A 26,374-nucleotide genomic window follows, 5' to 3' on the forward strand; every position below is an offset into this window, starting at 1 on the left:
GAGTGGTAAGTATGAAGGGAGTATCGTGTTGTATTTGATTTCCACCCTATGTAGCAGGTCCTAAGACAGTTTGTTCCACCGAACACAGTTTTGTTTGAAGTATTGAGTGAGCCCTTGGGACACCTGGGTGACTAAGCTGGTTAAGCATCTCACTCTTGATCTGATCTTGATTGGCTCAGGTCATGATCTCACTGGTCATGAGATTGAACCCTGCCTCAGCTCCGTGCTGGGCTGTTGGCTCCTCATTGGGTGTGGAACCTGCTTAAGATTCTCTTCATCTCCCTCTGCCTCTCTCCCCATCCTCAAAAAAATAAATTAAAAAAAAAAAAAAAGCAGTGAGCCCTTTTCCCCCTTTCTTTTGGTGAAATGGATGCATATGGGTGCTGAATCTTTTCCACTGCAGTTCTGTATTCTTCAGCTGTGTTGCAGATATCTTATTCTGGCTTCTCAGCTAGATTAGGAGTAGCTGGAGGACTAGGTTATCATCTCTTTATGTATTATATTTAACCTTCTGTTTGGAGATTGGCAGGCAAAAGCAGTCAGTTCCTTTGACTAACTGGTCAGAGAAATGGATCCTGATTAAAACTCCTGCCAAGGTGAATACTCCTTGGTCTAATAATAGTCCTTTCCTCTGAAGGACTCACACTCTTCCAAAGACAACTGCCATCTGTTTAGAAGCCATGCTTCCAGTCTCTGTTCCTATTTTATACAAGTAATGTTGGCTTTATTTAATTTCTTATCCTAGAATAAATGTTTCTTTTTGTGTATGTTCCTCAAATAAGATGGCAGGTGGCATGTAATAATGCAGTTTAAAACATTCAAACTCAAGGCATTTAGTATGTTTGGGGATGAAGAATAAGAATCTGAGAAAGAGCAGTTAAATGAACTTGTACACTGAATACTTTGAATAATCCTGAAGCCTGCGAATAGGTAGACTCATAACTAATTTTTTTAAGTTTATTTATTTATTTTAAGAAAGATAGAGAGCATAAGCAGGAGAGGGGCAGAGAAATGGGACAGAGAGAAAATCCCAAGCAGGCCCTACACTGACAGTGTAGAGTCTGACATAGGGCTCGAACCCATGAACCACAAGATCATGACCTGAGCTGAAACCAAGTCCGACTCTTAACTGACTGAGCTACCCAGGTGCTTCTCATACTTAATTTTAAGGGGGGAAACAAAACCACTTCTCTAAAATTCTCAGGGATGGGTACAGGGAGGGATTCTCTGATCGGTAATAAATACATTGATGTAAAACCCATTGTTCATAAGTAATAATTGCTACTAGGTTGCTGGCAAAAGCCTTTTGATGTTATCTTGCTGCCTCTGAGATAAAACTGTTGTGATGGATTTGAGGCGGAGAAACTTAAGTACCAGCCCCTCATTCTAGAAGTATAATTTCCTACCAGAGAAGTTATAGGGTTGTTAAGGGGTTAGAAAAGTCTACCTGATGTTCCAACCAATGTGAGGAGGAATGGGAGCTAGGGGTGGGCCTGTAGCCTGTAATTACACGTGCACTAAATGCAGACTTGAAACTGTGTTTAGAGACAAACTATTGAAAGATTTATTCTGTGTTGCTGTTTACTAGAGTGAATTCTAGGTAATATGGAAAAAAAAAAAAGCAAGAATTAAAACCTGAAACTGAGGCTGAAAAGTTCAGCAGTAGGACTCAGAAAAGGAAGAAAGGCAACATGTTGATACAGGATCTGTATTTTAAGAGTGAGGTTCTGCTCACTGGGGTAGAATTGGTATCTTATAGAAATAGGTGCCTATACCCTCTGCTGTGGTAAGGAGGTGGTCCATGGGAATCAATAAACAGAACTGTAAGAATGGAGAATGGAAAAATGTGACCAACAGAGACATCAAAAAAGGAACCAAGGAATCTGCCACCAGTGTGGTTATATAACCCGTTTAAGGCTTATGCCAAAGTGCGGAGACTAACTCATTGAGAAAAATAAGGAGGCACAGGTACATGGAGAATTGCTCTTAGTGCTAGGGAGACAGGCTAAGTTGTGGTGGTTGGTATTTGTACTGAGCAGACACGGGGCTATATTTGGACGCATTAGTAGATGTGCTGTCTTCCCATGGTGACTCTGGAATAAATGGTAGGCTGCCATGCTGGATCGCAATAACCAATACTCTCACTCCAGGATTTATCAAGGGCAATGAACAGCGTGAAGAAATATCTCTAGGGATTAAGAGGTTTTGGACAACACATTGAAGAAATCATTTTCTAAGTTAGAGCTTGGGGGAGACAGTGGAGATTTATACTTTTTAGAGACATATGGCTTCACAGTTACTGTTAACAAACTTTTGAACGAGAGATTTTTTTTTTTTTTTAAACTGGAGACATTGTGCTTCTTGTCATGGAAGAAAAGGAGATTTTGCTTGATGGCTGACTGGCCTGATAGAATACTGTTAAAATTACATTTTTATTATACAAATTTCAAACATATCCAAGGTCAGGGAGAAAAGTGTAATGAACTCTATGTAGTCCTTACACAGCCTCAGCCGTTATCAGCAGCATTTCTGTAATATCACATACCAGCCAGTGTTCATATTTTTATGCCTCTTAGTTAGATCTGTGTCAGTCTGCTTGAATTGGGATTCAAACAAGATTCATACATTGTGATGAGGTGATGTTTTAAGTTTCTTTACCCTAGGTTCTCATTCCATTTTCCCTTTGTTTTCCTTGCAAATTTTTGTTTTTGAGGAAACTCAAATTTCATGTTCCGTAGTGGTGGTGTTCCTATGGTCTGATCTGATTTGAATTTTGCTGATTGTAACTTTATGGTATCATTTAACATGTGCTTCTCTCCCTTATATTTCCTATACATTGTTATAAACTGCTGTCTAATACAGTACCACTGGCTATACATGGCTATTTAAACTTAAATTAATTAGAATTAAATGAAACTAGGGGCGCATGTGTGGCTCAGTCGGTGAAGCGTCCAGTTTTGGCTCAGGTCATGATCTCATGGTTTGTGAGTTCGAGCCCCACGTTGGGCTCTGTGCTGACAGCTCAGAGCCTGGAGCCTGCTTTGGATTCTATGCCTCATTCTCTCTCTGCCCTTCCCCAACTTGTGTTATGTCTCTCTCTGTCTCTCAAAAATAAATAAATGTAAAAAAATTTTTTTAGAATTAAATGAAATTAAAAATTCAGTTCTTAGTCATCCTTGCCACATTTCAAGCACTTATTAGACACATCTTGCTGTTGCCTATTATAACAGCAGAGATGCAAAATATTTCCATCATCATAGGACATTCTATTTGAATGGCACTGATCAGTTGTAAGTTTATATTTTGCATAACTTATTTATAAGTGGTAGTGTGGTATATTTCTCTCTGTCTCTTTTTATTATAAGTGGATTATCCAAGGGTGCCTGGCTGCCTCAGTCAGTTAAGCATCTGTCTGACTTTGACTCAGATCATGATTTCATGGTTCTTGAGTTTAGGCCCCTCATTGAGCTTTGTGCTGACAGCTTGAGCCTGGAGGCTGCTTTGGATTCTGTGTCTTCCTTTCTCTCTGCCCTTCCCCTCCTCTCTCAAAAATAAATAAATACTAAAAAAAATTTTTTTAAATGGATTATCCAAACATTTAATAATTCTTTAGAGGGTAAATTCTCTTCGTAGAAATCTGACTTAATCAGGCCATTTTTAAATTGGAATGTATTTCTCCTCAATCGTATACCTTGTTTTAAAAATTGAAGTAATAGTGGATATAAAATTAAATTGCTTTCAGGTATATGACATAGTGATTCAGCAACTATATACATGATAAAATATCACAATACGTGTATTATAGTACTATTGACAATATTCCCTATGCTATGCTTTTTATCTCCATGACTTATATTTTATAACTGGAAGTTTAGAATTCCTTTTTTTTTTTCAATGTTTTATTTATTTCTGAGAGAGAGACAGACAGTGTGAGCAGGGGAGGGTCAGAGAGAGAGGGAGATACAGAATCTGAAGCAGGCTCCAGGCTCTGAGGTGTCAGCACAGAGCCCGACGTGGGGCCCAAACCCACAAACCTTGAGATCATGACCTGAGCCGAAGTCAGACACTTAACCGACTGAGCCACCCAGGCGCCCCAGGAAGTTTATAACTCTTTATCCTCTTCACTCATTTCGTCCATTTCCCCAGCCCCCTCCTGTTGGCAACCTCCAGTTTGTTTTCTATACTTATGAGTCTTTCTCTCTCTTGTTATTATTTGTTTGTTCATTTGTTTTGTTTTTTAGAATCCACATATAAGTAAATCATAGAATTTTTTTGTCTTTCTCTGTCTGGCTTGTTCCACTTAGCATAATGCCTTCTGGGTCTATCCATGGTCTGTCTTTTGTGTGTAGCTTTTTTAGTCACTGATGAATTATGACCTAAACCCAATAATTTACTAAGAGCTGCCAAAGTGATATTTTAATTCTATCATTGTGCATTTATTAGAATACTTTTTTTTTAAATTTTTTTTTAATGTTTTATTTATTTCTAAGAGAGAGAGAGAGAGAGACAGCGTGAGCAGGGGAGGGTCAGAGAGAGAGAGAGTCACAGACTCTGAAACAGGCTCCAGGCTCTGAGCTGGCAGTCAGCACAGAGCCTGACGTGGGGCTCGAACCCATGAACCGTGAGATCATGCCCTAAGCGAAAGTCGGACGCTTAACCGACTAAGCCACCCGGGCGCCCCTAGAATACTTTAAAAAAGAATCTTTCCCTCATCAACTATTTAACTACTCATACCAAAAAGATTACTCATTTTTCTTTAATACACTAATAATAGTCCCAGAATAACAATATTAATGACACCGATTATGGGAAGTAGTTGGTTGTTTGTTTGGGAGTATTCCTTTTTGTCTGTGATTATCTACAGATATGACAGAAGGCATACACATACATTACTGTGTTTTCTGGTCACTTGTGCTTATACCACAAACTGGGTACATAGATTCATTTATTTCATTTGACTTTTGATTTAAAGTGTTTCTTTTAGGGGCACCTGGGTGGCTCAGTCGGTTTAGCGTCCGACTTCGGCTCAGGTCATGATCTCACGGTTCGTGGGTTCGAGCCCTGTGTCAGGCTCTGTGCTGACAGCTAGCTCAGAGCATGGAGCCTGCTTCAGATTCTGTGTCTCCCTCTCTCTCTGACCCTCCGCTGCTCATGCTGTCTGTCTGTCTCTCTTTCAGAAATAAATAAAACATTAAAAATTTTTTAAAACAATAGTGTTTCTTTTAAAAAGTAAATATTGTTTTATAAATCTGTAAAATATTTTCCATGATTCCAAACTCAGGTTTACAAAGCCAGAGTCTGTTTTTAAAACTCTCACTTATATCTCTTTCCTCTACCCTGTTCTTGCCACTCTGCACCCCTAAGGGTAGCCATATTTTAGAAATGGTTTAATTTTTTCCTTTAATATAAGAAAACACACACACATGCACACCGGCATGCATGCATACATTCTTTGTATGTTTGGACTCCTCTCTGTCAAACTGTGTTTTTGTTATGTGGTTACTATGAGCTCCGTTTTCTTTGTTTTTGTTTTTGTTTTTGTTATATAGCTCTTTGTATTCGGGAAGGTTTATAATTCTGTACGAATGGTTATGGTTATCTTTATATTATTACCTTTGTACTCTGTGAAACTTCTCCCTTCTCTCCTATGTGTGTCCCATTCCCCATTACTGAAAATTAATGACTATTATTTCTTGTGCCATCCAGCATCTAATTTGAAGTGATTATCCTTTTTTTAAAAAATGTTCATTTATTTTTGAGAGAGAGAGAGACAGTGTGAGCAGGGGAGAGGCAGAGAGAGAGAGAGGGAGACAGAATCCGAAGCAGGTTCCAGGCTCTGAGCTGTCAGCACAGAACCCAGCGTGGGGCTCAAACCCACAAACTGAGAGAACATGACCTGAGCTGAAGTCGAACGCTAACTGACTGAGCCTCCCCCAGGCGCCCTTGAGGTGATTACCCTTTTGCTGCAAGTGAATATTTAGGAGACTCACCACAGCCTCACCCCTACTCTTCATGGACTTCATGTTCTCCCCTCATTTTCTGATAGTTATACTAATCTGTTACAGTATCAAGCATTTCCTATAATATTGACTCACTTATTGATTATCTATAAGTAAAAATATCTATAAGTAAAAAAAAAAAATATCTATAAGTAAAAAAAAAAATAAGTAAAAATTATCTATAAGGTAATTGCTCGTTTGTATGGCAGTGTCTGTCCCCCTTGTTTTGATTGAGCTCTTTTCTGGCAGGGCCCTTAGGAAGGGCTTATTGAAACATGATCCTTGAGGTCCTGCAGGTTCCTAACTCTTTGTCTTTTATATAAAGGCCACTTAAACTAGATTTAAAGTTTGTGGGTTATGATTTTCTTTTTGTAACATCATTGTTTTCTGGCATAAAGCTCCATTGTCAAAAGTGTGATAATATGAGTTTTATAAGTGACTTGGTTCTTTTGTCTCAGTGCCTAAAGGATTTTTTTTCCTTTAAAAACTAGTAATAGCCATACTAGAATATGTCTCAGCTATTTTTGGTCAATTTTTTCAGATATGCTCTGTACCCTTTCGTATATACTTTCAAGTTGTCTTCTATCTCAAATGTTTTCTTCAGTTACACGTTCCATTATTCTGCCCTGTTGTATTCTTTAAGGATTCGTGTTATATGCATTTTATACTTTATCTTCTGTATCTATCATTTTCTTTTGAATCCTTCATTGCTTTTTGATTTTTTATTTCTCTAAGACTTTACCTTTTTCCCTCTTTTATTCTCAAAGAGACTGTTCATTGGTTAATTTGCTGTTCATTCTGTTTGGTCTGTATTCTTAAAATGGTTATTTCCTTTTATATCTTTTCTCTGAGTTTTGTCGCTTCTTTTCAAATCTTCCTTTCCTCCAGTTATTTCATTTCTGAATTAATATAATACTTATTTGTAGTTTTTTTTATAGCTTCTATTATCTTCTTAATTTTGTTTATCCTATTTTGAAATGTTAGGTTACAGCTTTCATCTGTTTTGTTGGCATGTTTTCCTGGCCTTATGTTTTAATAATCAGAGGAATCTTAGTCTATTCTATTTTCTGATAAAATCCTTGGGTGGGATATGATCATGATTTTGTATTGCTCTTCAAGTTAAATAATGTTAGATAAGTAAATGAAATATTTTCTTGTGCTTTTAGGAAGGAGGTAGAAGTCAGATTACCTTTTCACAGTTCTAGAGCCCCTCCTGCTGCTTTTGCAAAGAGACCTGCCATTTCTGCTTTCCTCCCCTACTTTTATCTGGACTTTCCTTTTCTTTTGCCCTTTATTCTTCCTCTCTTGCTTAAATGTGGCCTTTACTGTCAGTGCTTTCTTCACCATGGGGCTCTACGTGGAAGGGAACTTCAGTTTCTAAGTTTGAGTGTTTATAGGGCCTTGGCTGCTCAGGCACCGTTGCACTGTCCTCTTGAACTCATCCAGTAGATTGGAATCTGCAGAGCCCTCCAGTTTTGGTCACATTTTTATTTATTTATTTATTTTTAAAATGTTTATTTATTTCTGAGAGAGACGGAGACAGAGTGCAAGTGAGGGACAGAGAGAGACAGAGACAGAGACAGAATCCCAAGCAGGCTCTGGCCTCTGAGCAGTCAGCACAGAGCCTGATGTGGGGCTCGAACACACGGACTGCAAGATCATGACCTGAGCTGAAGTTGGATGCCTAACCGACTGAGCCACCCGGCACCCCTGGTCACAGCTTTGATGAACACATGTTAATTTGGGGGTTCTTCTACTCTGTCAGAAGCCCTGCTACTCTCCCTGTCTTTTTCTCTCTCATAGATGCTGAGACCTAGGTCTTTGCCCTCACCCTGTCTTATTTAGGTATTCATGGGGGTACCTTGTTGTCTAGTTTTTATCGTCCATATTGTTTATGTGTCTGTTTTACTATTCTAATTGCTCAGTTTTTATGAGAGAATTTGAAGATATTTAAAAACTACACCTGTCCTTTCCTTATAGTCTTTATAGGGGATTTTTTATTTTTTATTTATTTATTTATTTTTTAAATTTTTTTAAATATTTTATTTATTTCTAAGAGAGAGAGAGAGACAGCGTGAGCAGGGGAGGGCCAGAGAGAGAGGGAGTCACAGACTGAAACAGGCTCCAGGCTCCGAGCTGGCAGTCAGCACAGAGCCCGACGCGGGGCTCGAACCCACGAACCGCAAGATCATGACCTAAGTGAAAGTTGGACGCTTAACCAACTAAGCCACCCAGGCGCCCCTATAGGGGATTTTTTAAATGAAAACATTTACCAAACATGAATTGGCTGGAGGGGGGCGGAGATACTCACTGATTATGTGGATTTCAATATTGCAAAGATAGATAATTTATTTTTTTGATAATTTATTTTTTTAATTAAGTTTATTTTGAAAGAGAAACAGAGTGCATGAGCGGGAGGAGGGGCAGAGAGAGAGGAATCCCAAGCAGGCTCCACACTGACAGCGCAGAGCCTGACATGGGGGTCGAATTCACGAACCACGAATTCATAACCTAAGCTGAAGCCACGAGGTGGATGCTTAAGCAACGAGCCACCTAGGTGCCCCACAAAGATTGATAATTTTAAAAAGGATGCCTGGGTGGGTCAGTCAGTTGAGCATCGACTCTTCCCTTTGGCCTGGGCCATGATCCCAGGATTGTGTGATTGAGCCCCACGTCAGGCTCTGTGTTGAGTGTGAAGCCTGCTTAAGATTCTTTTTCTTTCTCCTTCTGCCCCTTTTTCCTGCTCATGCTCACTCACTCTTTCTAAAATTAATAAAATAAAAAAAAAAAAAGCCCCCACAACTGAGCTAGATATTTTAATAGTCTTATAGATAACACTGAGACTTTGTTGTTTGGGTTACAAGATGGACATGGGGTATATATACCTTTTAGTGGTATTCACAAGAAACACTCTTATCTGGAAAGATAAACTAGTACCATTTGGAGCAAGTTTAGAGGAAGTCGTGAAAGGAGTCCAAGCTTTTTCACATGAGTAAAGATTAAAGGAAATAAGACTTAGGTTAATGAAGAAAAGATGTGGAGACATTATCATTAAATGAATTTTTTTTCTTCTCCATGGGGTACAGCTAGGTTTCAAGGGATAAACTTCCAAAAGAGATAGATTTGGACTAAATGTTAATAATACTTTTGTAATCACCAGAGTACTCTAAAGAGGATGTTCTTTCCTTTTTTAAAAAAATTTTATTAGGGTGCCTGGGTGGCCCAGTCGATTGAGCCACTGACTCTTGATATCAGCTCAGGTCATGATCTCATGGTTGTGAGATCGAGCCCCACATTGGGCTCTGTGCTGACAGCACGGAGCCTGCTTGGATTCTCTCCCTCTTTCTCTGCCCCTCCCCTGCTCTTCCATTGCTCTTCTAAATAAATAAATCAATATTTTTAAAAAAATATTTTTTTTAAAAGTTTGTTTATTTTGAGACAGAGCACAAGCAGGGGAGGGCCATAGAGAGAAGGAGAGAGAGAAATTCAAGCAGGCTCTGTGCCACCAACACAGAGCCCAATGCAGGACTTGAACTCATGAACTGTGAGATCATGACCTGAGCCAAGATGGAGAGTTGGATGCTCAACTGACTGAGCCACCCAGGTTCAGCCCGACCCCCCACCATTTTTTTTAATTAAGTATAGTTGACATACAATGTTATATTAGTTTTAGCTGCACAACATGGTGATTCAACACTTCTATATATTACATAGTGGTCACTGTGATAAGTGAGTCATGATCTGTCATCACATGTTATTACATTATTGACTGTATTCTCAATGCTGTACTTTTCATCTCTGTGACTTACGTATTTTATAACTGAAAGTTTATACCTTTTAATCTTTCACCCATTTGTCCATCCTCCATCCCACTTCCCTCTGGCAACCACCAGGGTGTCCTCTGTATTAATTTCATTTGTTCGTTTGCTTTCTGTTTTGTTTTTTTTAGATTCCACGTGAAAGTGAGATCATATGGTAGTTGTCTTTCTCTGATTGATTTATTTCACTTAGCATAATACCCTGAAGAGGGTGTCATTTTTGTGACAGGTGACTATCTATCACTGGAGGTGTTAAAAAAATAAACAGTTCACCAGTTTGAGTTCATACTTAAAGAAGATAGTTGCACTGTGTAGTCTTCATGACCCTTCTACCTTGATTTTTTTAGCATCAGCCTCCTTGAGCTTTTCTTCAGTTTAAATGCCTGTACCTGTAAAGTGATACCATACGTTGGCCACAACTTTGTTTCCCTATTACTGTGTTCTCTAATGTAGCACTTACCAAAACAAAGTGGACGAAATGCCAGTACTTCTGATCATAATGGCTTATCTCTGGGAAGCCCTTGAGGGCAGAGAGCGTCTGTCTTTTTTCTCTTCTTCAATCCTAGTAAGCCTTGCACGTGGAGGTGTTCAATATGTATTTATTGAATTGAACTGGAAAGAAGGACTTCCTGTTAATTGGAGTTCCTAATTAGGAGCACTGATCTTTCCTTATAAGTTAATAATACAGGAGACTGATTTCTGCATTTTCAAGCAAAGCCATTTTCATATATTTTTAAACAATGCCATCTGAAAATACTTCAAAGACTAAAATTATATAAAGCATATGTCAGTCATTTTGAGGGCAGTGCCCATCCTCTAGGTTCTGATGAATAAGAATGACTCCTTTCTCTTGAGTTCTAGGGAAATGTTATTAAGAAAAAGAAAAAGCTGTGCCTTTTATGAAATTATCTCCCAATAAGAAATCTTTAGCCAAATGAAAAGTGATTGAAACCAAAGTAAAAGTTCCATGTTTTCAGGTGACTTAACTGTATTGGTGTGTTTATAAAAGTTGTCCTTAGATCATTAGATCATTAAGTATTAAATCTAGAATGGCCTTTTGAGATCATCTGCCTGAGAAGTTCTTACCTGGAGGATAGTGATGGGCTTTTAGGGGTCTGTGAACCCATTAAAATTGCATGCATTTTTTACCTATTTATGCACATAGGCATTTTTCTGGGGAAAGAATCATTTTTCTTAGATTCTCAAAAAAGTCTTGACCCTGACAAAGTTTCAGAATTTGTAAGTCCTAATCGATTCTCTTGGAATTAAAGATAGACAAGAAGGCCCAGAAATTTTGTTGACTTCCTTGAGGTTACTCTGCTGTGTCCTGATGCATCAGGGGTACTCCTACATGAGTGAGGGCTGTGCTGAGCAGTTTTTTGTATTTGTTCATTTCATCCTTTTAACCATGCTCTCCCCACCCCCCCACCTTGAAAAGTAGCTATACTGATTATGCCCATTCTGTAGGTGAGGAAGCTGAGAGAGGGAGCGTAAATAACTCCCCTGCCAAGTCCCACAATGAATGAGTGACAGCAGGAATCAGACCCAGGCACTGTGGTTCCCAAGACTATAATACCCTTTGTAACTATAGTCCACCACCCCTCATGTGGGATTCGCAAGGATGCCATGTAGCCGGTAAACTGTTTGAAGACTTTGCAAAGATGCAATCTGGGATGGAAAATGGTTCTTAATTGTTGTAAATTAAATGAAGCATTTTTATAAATTTTTATAAAGTTAAACATATTGAAATTTTCTTTTCCTAGCATGCAATGATGTTGCCTGTTTTGACCCATCATATCCGCTACCACCAATGTCTAATGCATCTCGACAAATTGATAGGATATACTTTCCAAGATCGTTGTCTGTTACAGGTAAGAATTACTTTCCTGTACACTCACATAATAACAAAATAGGGGTAATTCATCTTGCAGGTTACAAATGGAACATTGAGATCCTCTGTTCTGGGAGATAATGAGGATGTTTAGAAACATAGCTCTCCATTACTGTACTCTGGTTGCCTCTTTCAAACTCTTTTTCTCACCTTCCCCCCCCCCCACCTCCCCAACATTGTCTTTAAAGAAACAGACTAAAGCTGAAAATTTGCCTGTTAAACCTGAGTCCCTTCTTTCAGGCTTCCCTTTTCTGTGGCTCTTCTTGCCAGGTGATGACTATTCTAGTTCTCCTTTGAAAGATGTGGATTTTTAGGTTTGTTTTCAGAAGAGGGCTTGTACCAGAGTTCTGGAGATTTGACACTGGAAGAGAGAAGATGGAAAGATGAGGGCTTAAAATTTGACTGGATACATAGATCTCTTTCCTGTTTCATTTGAGATGGTATAAAGATGGCACTTCTGAGTTTTTAAGACTAAATTTATTTCATTGAAATTATAGCTGGCCATGACTCATCCAAGTCATCACTTAAATTTTGGAATGAATCCTGATCATGCCAGGAATTCTTTGTCTAACTGTGGAATTCGGCAGCCCAAGTATGGAGATAGAAAAGTTCATCACATGCACATGCGGAAAAAAGGTATGTTTGGATTCTACCCTTGTGTTTTGGACTATGTTCCCTTTTGTAAACTAAATCCCCACAGTATGACTGTTTCATACTCTCTTTCTTTACTGCTTTCTGACCCATACGTAACAGCATTTACTTTGAGCATTATTATAAGGATGGGTGAAATTTTTAGAAAAATTTCTTGCTCCTTTCAAATACTTTAAGTAACTTTAATTGATCACACTTGCAGACATGCAGATATTAAACCTTTTGAAGTCAGATTGGGGTAAGAGAGATAATTTTCTTTCTACCTGTCATATCATGGTCCTAGAATGCTTCTAACAGTATTTACTTGAGTATTTTTTTTAATAGGAATTAACACCTTAATAAATATTATGTCACGTCTTGGACAAGATGACCCAACTCCCTCAAGGTAAAGTAGCTTTTATTAATAACAGCTTTATAGAGATGTAATTCACATAGCATACAATTCACCCATTTAAAGTGTACAGTTCAGTGGTTTTTACAGTGTTTACACAATGGTGCAACAGTGATCACTACTTAATTTTAGAATGTTTTCAGCACCCTGGAAAGAAACCCCATACTTCCTGTTTCCCCTCTGCCTGCCCAGCCTTGGAAACCGTGTTCTACTTTCAGTCTGCTTTTAGTCTCTAATGGATTTGCCTATTCTGAACATTTTGTGCAAATGATATCATACAGTATGGTCCTTTGTGACTGACTTCTTTTACTTAGCACAGTGTTTCAAGACTTATCCATGTTATAGTATGTGTTAGTGTTTTGTTTCATTTTATTGTCAAATGGTATTTCATGGTGTGGGTATGTCATGGTTTATTTATCCATTCATCAGTTGATGGGCATTTGAGTCATTTCCACTTTTTGGCAATTACAAGTGATAATGCTGTGAATATTTGTGTACAGGTTGAGGATATATATTTTGATTTTTCTTGGGTATATACCTAGGAGTGGAATTTCTGGGTCATACGGTAACTTTTTTTAACTTTTTAAGTAACTACCAGACTGTTTTCCAAAGTGGCTACATTATTCTATATTCTCAGCAACAGTATATAAAGGTTCTGACTTCTTTACATCTTTCCCAACATTTGTTATCATCTGTCTTTTGTGAATCTAGCCATCTTAGTAGGTAGGAAGTATTACCTCATTGGTGGTTTTGTTTGTATTTCCTTAATGGCTAATGATGTTGTGCATCTTTTCATGTATATCTTACCTAGAGAACTATCTGTTGAGAATCTTTCCCCCTATTTAATTGGGTTATTTCAAATTATTGATTTAAAATTATTTTTATATATTCCAGATAATAAGCCTTATCAGATATAAATTTGCAAAAATTTTTCCTCATTCTATGGATTGTTTCCTCATACTTTTGAAGATGTCCTTCAAAGCAGAAAAGTTTTGATGAAGCCCAGTTTATCTGTTACTTCTTGTGTTGCTTATACATTTGGTGTCATGTCTAAGAAGGCAGTGCCTAACACAAAGTCACAAAGATTTATATTTCTTTTTCTCTTAAGAGTTTTATAGTTTTTTCTCTTACATTCAGATCTTTGGTCTGTTGTAGAGTTCATCTGTATGTGTGGTATGGTGTACAGCCGACTGCAGTCTTCGCTGGGATATCCAGTTGTGTTGGCACCATTGGTGGAAAACTCTAGTCTTTCTCCACTAAATTGTCTTCACACTCTGGTTGATAATTAATTGGTGGTATATGTGAGGATTATTTTTGGACTCTAGGTTCTATTCCATTGATCTTTATGTCTGTCCTTATGCCAGTACCACACTTTCTTGATAATTGTAACTTTACAGTAAGTTTCAAAAGTAAGAAATGCAAGATCTCCAACTTTTTTTTTCCTCCAAGATTGCTTTGGCTATTCTGGACCCATTACATTTCCACATGAAATTTTGGATTAACTTACCAATTTTTGAAAATAAGTCAGCTGGGATTTTGTTTTTTTTTAATTTTTTATTTATTTTTTAAAAAATATTTTTATTTATTTATTTCTAGGAGAAAGAGAGAGAGAGAGAGAGACAGCGTGAACAGGGGAGGGTCAGAGAGAGAGGGAGATACAGACTCTGAAATAGGCTCCAGGCTCTGAGCTGGCTGTCAGCACAGAGCCCGATGCGGGGCTCGAACCCACGAACCGCGACATCATGACCTAAGAGAAAAGTCGGACGCTTAACCGACTAAGCCACCCAGGCGCCCGTGTCAGCTGGGATTTTGATAGGGATTGTGTTGACTCTGTAGATCAATTTGTGAATGACTACCATCTTAATATTAAGTTCTGATCCCTAAACATTGTATATCTTTACATTTATTTAAGTCATCTTTTTAAAGATTTATTATTTTTTAAAGTTTATTTTCTTGAGAGAGAGAGAGAGTGAGCATGAATGGGGGAGGGGCAGAGAAAGAGAATCCCATGCAGGCTCTATACTGTCAGCGTAGAGCCTGATGTGGGGCTTGAACTCACCAACTGTGAGATCATGACCCAAGTCAAAATCAAGAGTTGAATGCTTAACCGATTGAGCCTCCCAGGCGCCCCAAGTCATCTTTTTTTTTTTTTTAAACACTAATATTATTGGGTTCTTTATTTTTTAATGTTTACTTATTTATTTTGAGAGACACAGCAGTGGTGGGAAAGGCAGAGAGAGAAAAGAGAGAACCCTAAGCAGGCCCCACTGTATCAGTGAGCGCAGAGCCTGACAAGGGGTTCAATCTCTCAAACCGCGAGAGTATGACCTGAGCCAAAATCAAGAGTTGGACACTTAACTGACAAGCCACCCAGGTGCCCCTAATTAAGCCATCTTTAATTAGTTAATTAAATTTATATTATAGTTTTAAGAGTACATTTTGTCTTTTGCTAAGTTTATTCTGAAGTATTTTATTCTTTTTGATGCTGTTATAAATGGAATTGTTTTCTTAATTTCATTTTTGGATGGTTCATTGCCATTGTAGAGAAATAGGATCAGTTTTTCTATATTGATGTATCTTGCAACCTTGATGAGCTCATTTGTTAGCTCTAATAGTTTTTTAGTAGATTGCGTAGTATTTTTTTTGTGAGTATGATCATATCACCTACAAATAGAGATAGTTTTAGTTTTTCCTTTCCACTCTGGATGCCTTTTATTTCATTCTCTAAATATAGTTGCCCTGGCTAAAGCTTTCACTATAATACTGCATAGAAGTGGTATGAGTGCATCCTTGTCTTCTTCCTAAAATCTTGAGTCTGATGTTAGCTGTGGGTTTTTCATAGATGTCTTTTTAATCAGGTTGAGCAGATTCCTTTCTGTTCCTAGTTTGCTGAGTGTTTTTATCATGAAAATGTGTAGAATTTTGTCAAATGCTTTTTTTTTTGCATCTATTGAGATGATCATTTGTGTTGTTGTTGTTTTGCTTTTTCATTTATTCATGTGGTATATTGTGTTCATTGATTTTGGGATGTTGAACCAACCTTGCTTTCCTGGGATATGTCTCACTTGGTTATGGTGTGTAATCCTTTTTATATGCTACAAATTTAGTGTGCTAGTATTGTTGGGTATTTTTGTGTCTATATTCATAAGAGTTATTGGTCTGTAGTTTTCCTTTTCTGTGATGTTTTGTTTGGTTTTATTATTAGGATAATACTGGCCTTATATAATGGGTTGGAAATTTTTATATGTTAATTCTCATTATTTTCTTTCTTGATTTTAAGAGATACCCTTGTATATTAACATTCTTACTCTTGTGTGGCCTTAAGCCCTTGAAGAATTTGGAGAGGAAGTGGACTGGGTCTAAACTCGTTAACACCCCTGGAAAACTGAATGGAAGCAATCGTCTAATGGCTGAAGAGTCTCTAATGTTGCCCTCAGGAAGCTTATCTTCATGTGTAAAACGCAGTAGGTTATATTCTGAAAGCCAATAAAGGAGATCGCTTGAGGACAGATTTCTTTCTAAAATGGACAGTTGAAAAGTTCAATAACCAGGCTTGTCCCTCTTGGGATCCAGGCTTTGATGGATTAAAGGTGGCTAGAGCTGGGATAGAAGTGACAGTGTTGACAGTTGGTGCAGCTCATAACTGGCCTCCACAGCCAAGAACATGAGCAGCCATAACTACCATAACTTCCTTTTCTACCTCTTTCTTCATCTGTCACTTTTCTTTTTAATTTGGCTTGCCTTGAGTTGCTCTCTTTTGAAATTATCATACCATACTATCTTCCTCTTCAATCAAGAGGTAAAAAGAAAGGCAGGATGAAACTTTAAAATTCCCATTTGAAGATGATCATACGCCTTACTATGGTATTCTGTGAGAGCCTAAGATCAGAAAAGAGCCGTCTAATTAAAAGAGCCCTTAATCACACCCTCAGGGACAGTGTGGCCATGGTTTCCTTTTACCCTGCTATATTGTAGAGTCTCCAGATGACCAGTTCTGTGTTTTAATAAATGGAACCTGAGTTCCCTGCAGCGCTTTTAGCAAGGCTACACATGCCCTACACATGTACTTTTCACTGCTGAAAGCATGAGCTTAAATAATCTTTGTCTCATCTACCCCAACCATAGTTGTTGGCATGTAAATTGTCTCTGATAGTGTTGTTCAGACCTCATGATTTGTTTTCTTTTTCTCTGTCACAAAGACAGGGCTTTCTTTCTGTGGCAGAAGAAATGATACCTGAGAAGCCGTGTTCTTTTTGAACTCACCATATTGAAAATGATAGAGAATAAACAGATATCACTTGTCTTTTGCTGCCTGTGTCAAGAGCCTCCTGCCGTGTGCCTGATCTTATGGCTGATGTGGGGTTGACCGCAGGTTTCTGTTCAGGAAGAGCCTCCTCGCTTCTTTAGTGGCTGTGTCTGCTGTGGCTGGACTGCGGTTAGTCCAGCAGTCCCCGCTGTGCATGGCTTTGGGAGCTGGGCTTCAGAATCTTCATACATGTTTAATCCAACAGATGTTTATCTAATGCCTTCTGAGCTTGAGGCAATTTGTAGGTATTTTAGAGGATTTCAAGGCAAGTAAGACAAAGCCCCTACTCCCCAGGAGGTATGACTATCTCAGGTGGGATAGCAGGTGTGACTACCTCAGTTGGGGTAGGAGTGCTGTGAACATGAAGAACTTAATGTAAGAGATAGTCTGCTAAGTGCTTCAGTGAAGGTCAAAAACAAAACATACATAGTCTGCTGTGAGGCTGAAGATCGCTCTGGTGGTTGTTTAGGGATTATAGGTCAGTTTTACGCACTTGAATAATTGAGTTCATTTGAAATGGTTTGTCTTCTCCCTTTGTTTCATAGTTTGCTATTTTAAAATGGGATGCGGTTGTCCCTGCTCCTTGGAAGTGCTTGTATATCTTTAAAGAAAAACCCTACTGGGGCACCTGGGTAGCTCAGTCAGTTAAGTGTCTGACTCTTGTTCACCTCAGGTCATGATCTCACAGTTTGTGAGTTCAAGCCCTGTGTTAGGCTGTCAGTGAAGAGTCTGCTTGGAATTCTCTCTTCCTCTTTCTGTTCCTCCCGTATTCGTTTTCTCTCCCCCTTTCTCAAAAGTAAATAAAGTAATTAATTTAAAAAAGAACTGTGAAATTGCAAGTGTCAGTGGTTGGATCTCTTCCCAAGCAAGCTTGCTCAGAACTTCAGACTTGAAAAAGGAAAGAGGGAATGGGTGAGGTACTAAGGGAAATAGGAATGTGGAGAAGCAGGACAATCAGGAGAGAAGGGGGAGGGGAGGGGCTCTTGATCAAATTTTTCTCCTAGTTCTCCTGGAAACCACTCCTCCCACCCCTGTCTGGCCCACACTGCAGTTAGTGACCACGTTGTGCCACTTCTGCCCTTGTACTGCCTCTGCATTCAGTCCCCTAGCTATTTCTGGAGCCTCACTTCTAGTGTTTTTCATGTCTGTTTGTTTATTTTGAGAGAGAGAGAGAGAGAGAGAGAGAGAGAGAGGGAGTGTGTGTACACGAGGAGGGGCAGAGAGAAAAGGAGGGAGGGAGGGAGAGAGAGAGAGAGAGAGAGAGAGAGAGAGAGAGAGAGAATCCCAAGCAGGCTCTGCACTGTCAGCACAGAGCCTGATGCAGGTCTTGATCTCACAAACCATGAGATCTTGACCTGAGCTGAAATTAAGAGGTGGACACTTAATTGACTGAGCCACCCAGGTGCCCATCTCAACTCTAATGTTTAGCTGTAACCTGCTTGAAAGCTTTTAGTGACATCTCATCACCTACTGGATAAGTCTGAACCTCCCCACCTGGCAATCCCAGCACCTGTGATCCCAGGCCAGTGTTCCAGGCATATCTTTCTTTTCCCCATGGCTACCTACACACCAGTAAGACCAAGATCTTTACGCTGCTGTCAAGTGTACCCTTTCCCTTCCCCAGATGCCAACAGTCATTGTACAGCTTCCCCTGGAATGCCCTGGAATCTTGAGTTATGGACTTACTCTCTTTACTGTAAGCATTTTGAAGGTCTGTGGTCATACTCTTTCTTTTTTTTTTTTCTTTCTTTTTTTCTTTTTTTGCAAATAGTGCCTTTCGTTAGAGCAGAAGCTCAGAAAATAAGTATTAAAGAAGGAATGCCATTCATGATAATACTTTCCTGTCAGGTTATTTACTTGTTTATATTTCCCTAGAAGTAGAGAAACTTCATGTTAAGGGTCAGGGTCAGAGCCATCAGCAGAGGTTTAAATGGCAGGTTAGTATCTTACTTAATCTCATTTGACACCAGCTAGGATTTACAAAAAGACATGAAGACTTCAAAAAATCTGTCTGCCTATCAAAACTATAAAATAAAAATAACTCTTATGATGGCATCATCTCATGTTGAATACACCACCCTTAATTTTTGAAGTGTCACTATTTAACCACATAAATCTCATTTGTATAATTATATTTAACTTCTGTAAATTGCAATGAAATATTACCACAGAAAGGGTCTCTGAAGGATTAAACTTATGGTGGCACTCAAGTAATCCATGTATTATCAGTAAGACCTTTAGAAAAGAGGGGCAACAAGACTGTTAATGGAAAAATAAGCTGCCATGGGGCACCTAGGTGGGTAAGTTGGTTGAGTATCCAACTGGCTCAGGTCATGATCTCACGGTTCAGCTTGTGAGTTCAAGCCCCATGTTGGGCTCGCTGGTGCGCTGGTGTTCACACAGAGCCTGCTTTAGATCCTCTCCCTCTCTCTCTCTCTCTCTCTCTCTCTCTCTCTCTCTCTCTCTCTGTCCCTCCCCCTGCTTACACTCTCTCAAAAGGAAAAGAAAAATGAGCTGCCTTGTTTTATTTTGTTTTTGATTCGTAGAGTCATTGGTAGACATAATGTTTAAGAATCTATTGGACCAACAATGAGACAGGTATGGACTATTTATTAATGTCTCTGTGTTTAAAGAAATGGTAGTTACAAAGTTTCAATCAATTATACCTAAGTATTTTGCATTAAAGACAGTAAAACATGATTGAGTATACATGAATTCTATTGAGTAGATTTGCTGGCTTAAATATTTCAGGTAAAATCCCAGAGATGCTTACCCTGGGATCCCTACACCCAGTGGGTCTCAGATCTAGCAGCCTTCTGATCTCCCTACTCCCTGGGTGTCCAGGTAGATGTAATGAATACAAAAAATTCCTGAATTGGGTAGAAGGTTCAGCTGATCTCTCGCACCCCTTCTAGCTTCACCTTACCCATCACTGGTTAAGGCCTGGAATGCAAAGGTGAGAAAATGTCCATACTGTCACCATAGTAGTCACCTTTGGACTTGGACCATCCCAAAATGGTTTTCCATGAAGTAAATGACACCATATAGTAATTACTGTTACAGGGAGACCGTTACGTTTTATAAAGTACTTTGAATTCCTCAGACCAAATGTGCTATATAAATGGTGTACTTAATCTAGATTTCATAATGCCTTTGCTGATTCAGTTCTCAAAAACAAATGGAGTGTTTATTGCTCAGTAAACATCTCTTGGAGCTAGCTAGCATTTATAAAGAGGGTGATTAAAGAGGGTAGAAACAATAGAAGGAACAAAAGCTTGGCCGCTGCAGTCAACAGTGACTAGCAGCTCGCCCTGTCTACTTTTTCGAGATAAACCGTTGGATTAGGAATTGTCTGTTATAATAATGAACTGAAGTGGTATTTAATCCCCATTTTGGTCTGTGGCTCACTGCCAGCATTTAGTCACAGTGTAGATACAGAAAAACATATGCTGGATATGGGCAAATTATTTAGTGGATGGCAGACTCACTGTTGAATAAACCTGTTTGAAACTGTGAGCTTGTATTTTAACACACTAAATAGGACTCCAACTTTGTGCTTATTAAAATCCTAGACATAGTTCTTGTCCTGAAAGTTTATAAAACAAATTAAAGTAAAATTTATGCCAATATGACTTCATTCAAATAGTATATGACTCAAAGCAGCTATTATTCTTTGACCAGATGTCTAATTTTTTTTCCTAGATGTCTCACTTTTTAATAAAGCATAAGACAATCCATATATGGTTTGTCTGCACTCTAGGTTTCTTACTTTCCATGTTAAGTAGATTTTCTGTACAGTGCTATGAACTCTTGGGAAAAACATAAAGTCTCCACCACAGAAAATGCTATTCTCATTTTCCTGACTCTTGGAGGAGGATAGGTAATACCAATTTCTTTCTTTTTAAAAACTCAACGTATCTTTTCTCTGTTTCCATCATCTCTCAGTAGAACAGTTTATTAGGTTTCATGAAATTAAGTTAGCAAGAAGTCTTAGGCCTAGTTACTGTGTTAACTAGGGCCTCTATTTGATGCGCTTTTTAAGAATGATGACAGACACTTCTGGTGTTCTGGTGTATTTGACAAATAGCAAAATCACAGTATCAAGTAGCTTCTAAAACACACTTTTAAAATATAGTGTTTAGTCATTCTTGGCTAATGGAGTAGCAACAAAGTCTAAAATCTAATATAAATTAGATAAGACTAAGGAAAATATGTTTGAGGACTTTCTTTGCTTTCTTTCTTTGTTTCTTTCACTCTCTTTCTGTAAGCTATTAGATTATGAATTCTTCATCATAGCTATAAATTGTTTACTCTTTTTGTTTCCTGCATTTTCCATTATTGGCTGTTAACTGCTTTCCAGAATGCCTTCTTCACATAAATAAAGGCCATATATTGAAATGAAAGTTCAGAATCACATCTTTGTTGCTCATATCTTTCTAGTTTTCTTCTATTATGTTTATTTTTTCTTTAAAATTCTAAAATGTGGAGGAATGAAAAAAATATGGAAGCATGGTAGGATGGAAGAATTAAATCATGAGATATGTGAGATAATATAAAATTGAACTCAAATTACCAAGTAGATGATTTGGTAGCCAGGAGCCATTTAATTTATAAATAAGTATTATTTTTAATTTTCCATGTGTATTGAAACTATAGGGTGACTTTAGATATGGAAACTAGGGACGCCTGGGTGCCTCAGTCGGTTAAGTGACCCTTGATTTTGGCTCAGGTCATGATCTCGTGAGATGGAGCCCCTGTGTTGGGCTCCACACTGGGCGTAGAGCCTACTTAAGACTCTCTCCCCACCCCCCACTCTGTTCCCCTCTCCTGCTTGTGCTCACATACTCGCACTCCCACCCTCTCAAAAAATAAATAAACAATAAATAAGGAAACTAAACTGGCATACATGAGGCAGAGAACAATAAGACTATATAACTTTGTTATAAATTGAGTGATACATGCCTAAGTCACTGGGGATAGGGGTGCCCCTGGGAGCCCCAGCAGTTCAGGCAGGCCCCCAACTGACATTAAGAACAAGCGGGGTTCGGAAGAGGTAACGTGGAAGGGAGAAGCCTTGTTGTGTCTGGTCAACTTAGAGTTGTGAATTGCTGTTGAAAGTAGATGAAATGGGTGGTTACGGTGGGACTAGATAAAGAATTGCCTTGAAAACCAGGCAGGTTTGGACTTGATAGTGAGCTATTGAATTTTTGAAGAAGATGAGGGTCAGTATCAGAAGATGAGGAAGCCCGTGGAGTCAGGGAGGCGAGATCCTGCTCAGGCCAAGGCCTGTCCCTTGCCTTCACTGCTCAGGTCCCAGGGGTTTGGTGTGCTCCCCTTTCCCTGTCACTGTTGTCACCATCCTTTCTGACTTCCTCCTGTTAATAATCCCCCAGCCCCCATAGTTTCTGTGTCCACTGCTGGCCCTGAACATTAAGCTGGGTTCTTTCCATATGAGCCTTCAGACGCACATTAGTTTGCAGCCTACTCTAAGCGGAATCAGGTTTGTCTTCTCTGTTTCAGAGATGTTTCCCAAACCCCCGCTCCCTGCCGTGGCCTTAACAGTGTCCTCACACCACGTCAGTGCTGTCTTTGCATCTTACCTGAATCCATTTCTTTCTTGATGATTATTCCCTTTTGCCAAAGGATAGCACTGGCCTTCTTTCCCTTCCCCCCCTCCCCAGCGAGTCCTGTCTCCTTTGTCTTTCCCTTCTGCTTGACTTCAAGTGTGGCCCTCCCCTGAGCTCAGTCCTGAGATCCTTTTTTTTCTAGCTGCATTCTCTCCATAGGTAGTATCATGCAGTTCCATCGCCCAAAATCTTGTCTAAACATGGACCACTCCTAAAGATTTGTTACCAGCTTTGTTCTTGCCCATGAACGGTAGGTTCATATACACTGGATTGCTCCATTTGGATGTTTCATGGACATTTCAAAGTAAACATGCCTCAAATGCCCCTCCTGCTTCTGCCCAAACCTGTTCTTTTGGTCTTCCCCTCACAGTAAGTGGCACCACCTTTCACCCAGCTATGGAAGCCAGAATCAAGGCATTGGCTTTCATTCTTTTCTTTTCTCACCTCCTCCATTGCCTCCCCAGCCTGAGCCTCCATCATGTCTCATCAGAAAGTCACAGTACCCCCCTCAGTGCTTGTCACCCTGCACGTGTTCTTCACACAGCAGCCAGTGTGGCCTTTTAAAAACCTAAACCAGATAGTGTCACATCTCTGCTCAATGAGAGGTAGTGATCTGCTTTAGCACTAAGAGAAGGTGGCTCTGCTGGACTTGCTAAGAGGCAGAGGGAGGTTTTCTGTGGACTACCTTCTTGGTCATTTCAGCTTTACACTTGGACATGGGGAACTTAGCCTGTGAGATGTGCCTTCATCATATGATGAAGGTGTAAATAAAGTATGATGTGCACTGAGGGGGAAGTATTAATTTAGATGAGAGCAATCAGGCAAGGATTCATAGAAAAGTAACATTTGATAGACCTTGAGGAGTGAATAGGCTCAGTGCATGGTAGGGATGGTGGAAAGCTTTAAGGGCAGATGCGCTTTTCAGAGAGTAACACAGTTTGGGGGCGGGAGCCCAAAACTTAGGTGGGAGAGGATTGCAGTGGATACTGAGACTTGAAAAAGTAGGTTAGGCCTGTTTGAAGGACTTTAGATGCAAAGTTAAATTTAGAGTTTGGGCATTGGGAAGCTGTTCTTAGAACACTGTACCAAACAGATTTTCCAGTGCTCAGTTCTGACTCATTAGAATGCATTCTCCTTTCTCTTACTCACCTTTTAGCAGTGTGGAAAGATTCACAGTTGTTAGGGTGATAACTCCTCACTTTAAATCTGATTCCCAGGGGAAAGAAGCCCTTAGGTAGGAAGGCCTTAAGTACAGAGTAGGATAGAATGCCCCCTCCCTTGCCCGATAGGCCCTCCATACTTCAACTAAGGTGGCCATCAGTGCTTTTGATTATGAGGAATAAGGTGGGGTGTTTAGATTACAAAAAGAGCTACCTCTCATGTGTTTTTTGAAAAGAGGAGGGAATGTAGATTTTTGTTATTTTAAGTGATCTTTTTAATTTTCTTATAGGATTAATCACAATGAAAGGTTGGAGTTCCTAGGTGATGCTGTTGTTGAATTTCTAACCAGGTAAGGAGGTTTTTCTGCCTTTTATAAGTAGCATACTTATTCTGTTACCTTCTTTGTAATTATGAAACTAAGGGATTGAAATACCATGTATTTTGTCTCTTCCACAGAGCTTGAAAGCCATATGTCTATGGCTCTTGCCCTAATAACTTATACTCACTGACGCTGTAATGCACAAGATTATAAGATGAAAGGCTAGTGTCTTTGTCCTGTCAAGTTTATGTTCAAGTTGCTACAGCCACAAGAGATCAGCTTGTCTTGGTCTCGATGCGTCAGAGCTTATATTCAATTTGTAGAGAAGGGGATGATATTTTAAAATGTCATTTCATTTTCTAGGATTTGTCTTTAATCCCTTTCTCACTCTTTCTCATCTAAAGAGAAGTAATTTTAATGGTGAGATTTTGGTATTTGTGTGTTTGTGCATGTGTGTATTTGTATGTATTTTCTCCCCAGAAGTGTGTTTGTGTCCTTAATTTGGTGGTAGGGGTAGGAAAGCCACATAGCCTCTCTTTTAGAGGGAGACAACATGCGCTTCTCTGGGAACTATCTTGAGCTATTTATATTCTCTCTGGGTCATTTCTTTTCCCAAGAAGGACATAATGAGACAGGGGGGCTGCTCTCCAAGCGTATTCTCACTGGACACAATAGGACTAACCAAGCTTAGCTGCCTCAATCAACAGCAGATCTTAAAAACTGGTGTGAGATTTAGGAGAGACAGTTGCTGTCATGGTCCAAACTGGCTTTCCACATGCACTTCTTCGAAATCCCCGCACTTTCCATCAACCCCTTTGGCTTTCCTTCAGGCACGGCCAGTCTCAGTTCTGTTCCTGTCCCTGTCATACTTGTAAAGGATATGCCACCACTGCTGCCCTGCTCGGGGCTTCCAGGCTTGTCTTCAGAGGCTGCTCATCATGCAGCCCCAGCAAAGATATTTGTTTCCAGGCCCATTTCTGAGTGGCACATAGATTTGCTCTTAGCAGTCCATGACCAACTGTTCAGGTCTTTGTTGTCATCAGATTTGTCAGAGAAGTCTTTTAGCACACAAGTAAATGTGAAAATAGGAGTGAACGGTGCTGTTTGGGTTTTAGCACATTCAGATATTCATGTGCTTCCTATTTAATTTTCATAGACTTTTACCCAAACCCTTCAGTTAAGTTCAACGCAGCTGATATCTGTTGTGCAGACATTGTGTGCCAGGCCTGTTTTTATAACTTGGAGCTACAGACAGAAGGTTGTGATGCATATTTATTTATATGCCTTTTTTTTTTTTTTTTTTTTTTTTTTTTTTTTTTTTTTTTTTTTTTTTTTTTTTTTTAGAAGGAGGATTAGCAACTTACCGGACCGCCATTGTTCAGAATCAGCACCTTGCCATGTTAGCAAAGGTATGTCAAACATCCGACACATTTGTGGAGAAGTCGAACTTTTTCTTCTTCGGTCCATGCATAATTTTGCATTTGAATAAGTAACTCTTTAGGGTGTATTAAGAGTTTAATATTTTATAGACCGGGAAGGATTTTTTTTTTTGTTTGGGTTTTAAAGATTCATTCTTATTAGTTCTGTGACCTTTGTGAGTTCACCAGCAGCTAATGAGCTCCATGGTGAAGGCACTTGATAACAGAAGAGGAAAACTTTGACAGATGTGCATGAACAGAGATAAACATTTGGGAAAAGGAACAAGAACAGAGTAGAAGAAATGAAATATTTTGTATTTTCCCTTTGTGTAATATTTCTGTAGTGCATTTGTCTTTAATTTACGCTAATAAGCAGCACTATAGTTTTGAATAGAATATGCCTGCCCATTTATACCCACAAGGGATACTTTTTAGATCTTTGAGAATCCCCAGATATCACAAATTCCAGTAATTAAGGTTTAGGGTTTAGGCTGTCCAGCCAGCTACATTGACTTCATTGTTTGACTCACAATCTCTTTTCAAGTTAGATTCATAGGTAGACATTTTACTTATTTACATGACCTTCTCTGATCTTCCTGTCTCTGTATGGTGTCTTAGGATAGTAAATTAGAGCAAACCAACACAGGTGCTTGGATTGGTGCAGGATTCCAGTCCATGCCCCTCTTAAAAACAGGGGGCGAGGGCATAGACAGATTGTTGTCTCTCCTCTTAAGCCTCTGCTTTCTCATCTGTAAAATGGAGATGGCACCAGTGTCTGTCCCTCAGGGAAGTT

The 26,374-nt window shown here is 39.2% G+C and overlaps 1 protein-coding gene across 1 annotated transcript in view; it reads left to right on the forward strand.

The window, feature by feature from the left end:
• Positions 1-26,374, forward strand: part of DROSHA (drosha ribonuclease III) — a 126,502-nt gene that overhangs the window by 64,999 nt on the left and 35,129 nt on the right. Inside the window, exons 20-26 of the mRNA XM_039256408.1 lie at positions 11,581-11,688; positions 12,206-12,344; positions 12,684-12,744; positions 24,134-24,193; positions 24,390-24,401; positions 25,119-25,147; positions 25,508-25,572. Of these exons, the coding sequence (XP_039112339.1) occupies positions 11,581-11,688; positions 12,206-12,344; positions 12,684-12,744; positions 24,134-24,193; positions 24,390-24,401; positions 25,119-25,147; positions 25,508-25,572 (474 nt within the window). The remainder of the gene's footprint in view (positions 1-11,580; positions 11,689-12,205; positions 12,345-12,683; positions 12,745-24,133; positions 24,194-24,389; positions 24,402-25,118; positions 25,148-25,507; positions 25,573-26,374) is intronic.

Source organism: Hyaena hyaena, unplaced genomic scaffold (assembly GCF_003009895.1).
Source record: "Hyaena hyaena isolate Hyena2069 unplaced genomic scaffold, ASM300989v1 scaffold_577, whole genome shotgun sequence".
Taxonomy (NCBI): domain Eukaryota; kingdom Metazoa; phylum Chordata; class Mammalia; order Carnivora; family Hyaenidae; genus Hyaena; species Hyaena hyaena.